The sequence below is a fragment of the Rhinopithecus bieti genome, unplaced genomic scaffold, assembly GCF_001698545.2.
Source record: "Rhinopithecus bieti isolate Rb0 unplaced genomic scaffold, ASM169854v2 scaffold_40597, whole genome shotgun sequence".
In the NCBI taxonomy this organism is placed as follows: domain Eukaryota; kingdom Metazoa; phylum Chordata; class Mammalia; order Primates; family Cercopithecidae; genus Rhinopithecus; species Rhinopithecus bieti.
The window spans coordinates 4,349-6,913 of record NW_016816547.1 but is presented as its reverse complement, the minus strand read 5'-3'; the positions used below and the strand labels follow the sequence as shown (position 1 = coordinate 6,913).

General features: G+C 36.3%; 1 protein-coding gene across 1 annotated transcript; it reads left to right on the top strand.

Moving 5' to 3' along the window:
- Positions 1–1,004: 1,004 nt before the first annotated feature.
- LOC108517160 (olfactory receptor 51L1-like) lies at positions 1,005–1,964 on the top strand. Its single transcript, XM_017854956.1, has one exon. It carries the CDS (start codon positions 1,005–1,007, stop codon positions 1,962–1,964), a length of 960 nt encoding a protein of 319 aa, XP_017710445.1.
- The last annotated feature ends 601 nt before the right edge of the window (positions 1,965–2,565 follow it).

Sequence of the window (2,565 nt, the reverse complement as noted above, 5' to 3'; positions counted from 1 at the left end):
TTTTTTTTTTTTTTTTTTTTACTACACAAATAAGGAAAAATATTTTTCTCATTTGTTCTTGGTACAAATCATTTAGGGTTAAGGTTAGAGCCGATAGGCTTATTCTGGCCATTATGTATTATAAAATCTTGTTTTTTTGCTTTGGATAGTGGGTTTCTTCTGTGCTATGTTTCCATAGACTCTATCTATAATTTTGCATTTTTTGTAAAAGTAATCAGTCTCTAAATGATTTATTAGTTTTGAAACATAATGGAAGACTCTGAATTTTGAAAATTTAGATGTACTGTCACTTCTAGTTTCCTTAAATTACATATTTTTTTATTACAAGATTTGCTTTTTAAAATGTATAATTATTTCAGCTACACATCTCTTAACCTGTATTTAGCTCTTGCAGATGATGGGCCAAAATCAAATGATATCAGAGTTAATTGTCTGAAGAGACCAGACTTGTGACAGTATAGTTGGGATAGGTTAGTAAGAACAAGATTCATGCTGGCCAATAGTTACCTGAATTCTGAAATTCTAGCACTGTTAAGGAAACTATCAAGCTTAGGGAGATAACCAAATTTAATGTAAATCACCATAAAAATGATTATGTAAGACAAGTCAACCTGGCCAAGAAAATTCCTAAATAAAATTAGAAAATTGGAAAAATAAAAATGTAATCTAGAATTTGTGTGTGCTGTTCTGTTTGGGTAATGTCTTTGGAAGAAGATGATCTGTGTTTAGAGATGATATTTAATGGCGTTGCATCTAGAATGTGGGAAAAAAAGATCCTTGTGGCTATAAATTGGATACTTAACCAACAATACCTACCAGTAAAATGGAGGAGAACCAAATCAGAAATGTGGGGATGGGTTAAGGAGTGATGACTATAGGTAAACATTTAAGTTTTGTTTTCTTTTTTCTTTTTGTTTTTTTTCTGATGTAGATCCTGATCTTATTATTGCTTTCTCCATTGGAGGGTGATTGTGGAATTGGATTGTGGTTTAACAGTCAACTCCATGTCAACCTCAAATTCCAGCACTACCCTGTCCTCCACATTCTATCTGACAGGTATCCCTGGCTATGAAGAATTTCACCACTGGATTTCCATCCCATTCTGTCTTCTCTACCTTGCTGGAATAATGGGCAACTGTACCATTCTGCATATTGTCTGGACAGACCCCAGGCTCCATGAGCTCATGTACTACTTTCTGGCCATGCTTTCTCTTACCGACATGGGAATATCCCTGCCCACAATGATAACACTTTTCAGGGTGTTGTGGTCCATTTCCAAAGAGATTCAGTTCAATATCTGTGTGGTCCAAATGTTTTTCATTCACACTTTCTCCTTCACTGAATCATCTGTGCTCTTGGCCATGGCCCTGGACCGGTATGTGGCTATCTGTCACCCTCTGCGATATGCAACCATTCTTACCCCAAAACTTATCACCAAGATAGGAATTGCAGCCATGCTCAGGAGTGCTATTGCAATAATTCCACTTCTAGCTCGTCTGTCTTTCTTTCCCTTCTGCCACTCCCACATCCTTTCTCATTCCCATTGTCTACATCAGGACCTGATCCACCTTGCCTGTGCTGACACCAGGTTTAATGTTGTATATGGGTTGGTTCTGATCACTGTCCTGTGGGACATGGACTCGTTGGGTATTTTAGTATCTTATGTTTTTATCATTCTCTCAGTATTAAGAATTGTATCTTATGAGGGGAGGCTTAAGGCCCTCAACACATGTGCATCCCATATCTGTGCTGTACTCATTCTGTATGTGCCTATGATAGGCCTGTCTATTATCCATCGTTTGGCCAAACACTCCTCCCTACTTATCCATATCTTTATGGCTCATATCTACTTATTAGTTCCACCTGTGTTCAATCCAATCATCTATAGTGTGAAGACCAAGAAGATCCGCCAAGGAATTCTCCACTTGTTTTTCCTCAAAAATATTAGTTCTACTGTGAAGTAGGCATGTCCTCAAGACAATGATGGCATCAGTACTAAGAAAGTAAACTCACAGTGATTTGTCTGCTCTAGGTATGTTGGATGAGTTGTTGACCAAAGCCAACTTAAAGAACAGAAATTGAGTCACCAGAGAATCACAAAGGAGGTTCTAAAGGACAGGGTTAGTGACTAATGAGACTCTACAGCCTAATTTAATATGTGCCTCATAAATCCTTTTTAACTACAAACATGTGACACAGTAGTGTGTTGAAAATCATTTTTATTTATTCTCTCCAATTTCTAATTCCAAACTTTATTCAAGGTCACTAATGCGTGAAGTTTTTCTTGACTGTAGGAAACATTATTATTTTTTTGCTTTTTGATATTGTATAATATTTGCCAGGAATCTTACACTACCTTTTTGTTATATGATTTCTGCATTCGTAATTCTACATAATACATCTATTTAAAGATTATAAACTATTGTATTGATATAAGAGCATATTATGGCTGAAAGCAGAAGTTATTACCTATCATGGGGCGTCAGCATCAATTTTTAAATGCTTATACACATGTTCAGCCCTGTTTGAGGAGGTTTAGTTTTCTCAGGAATAAAAGGGACTTTT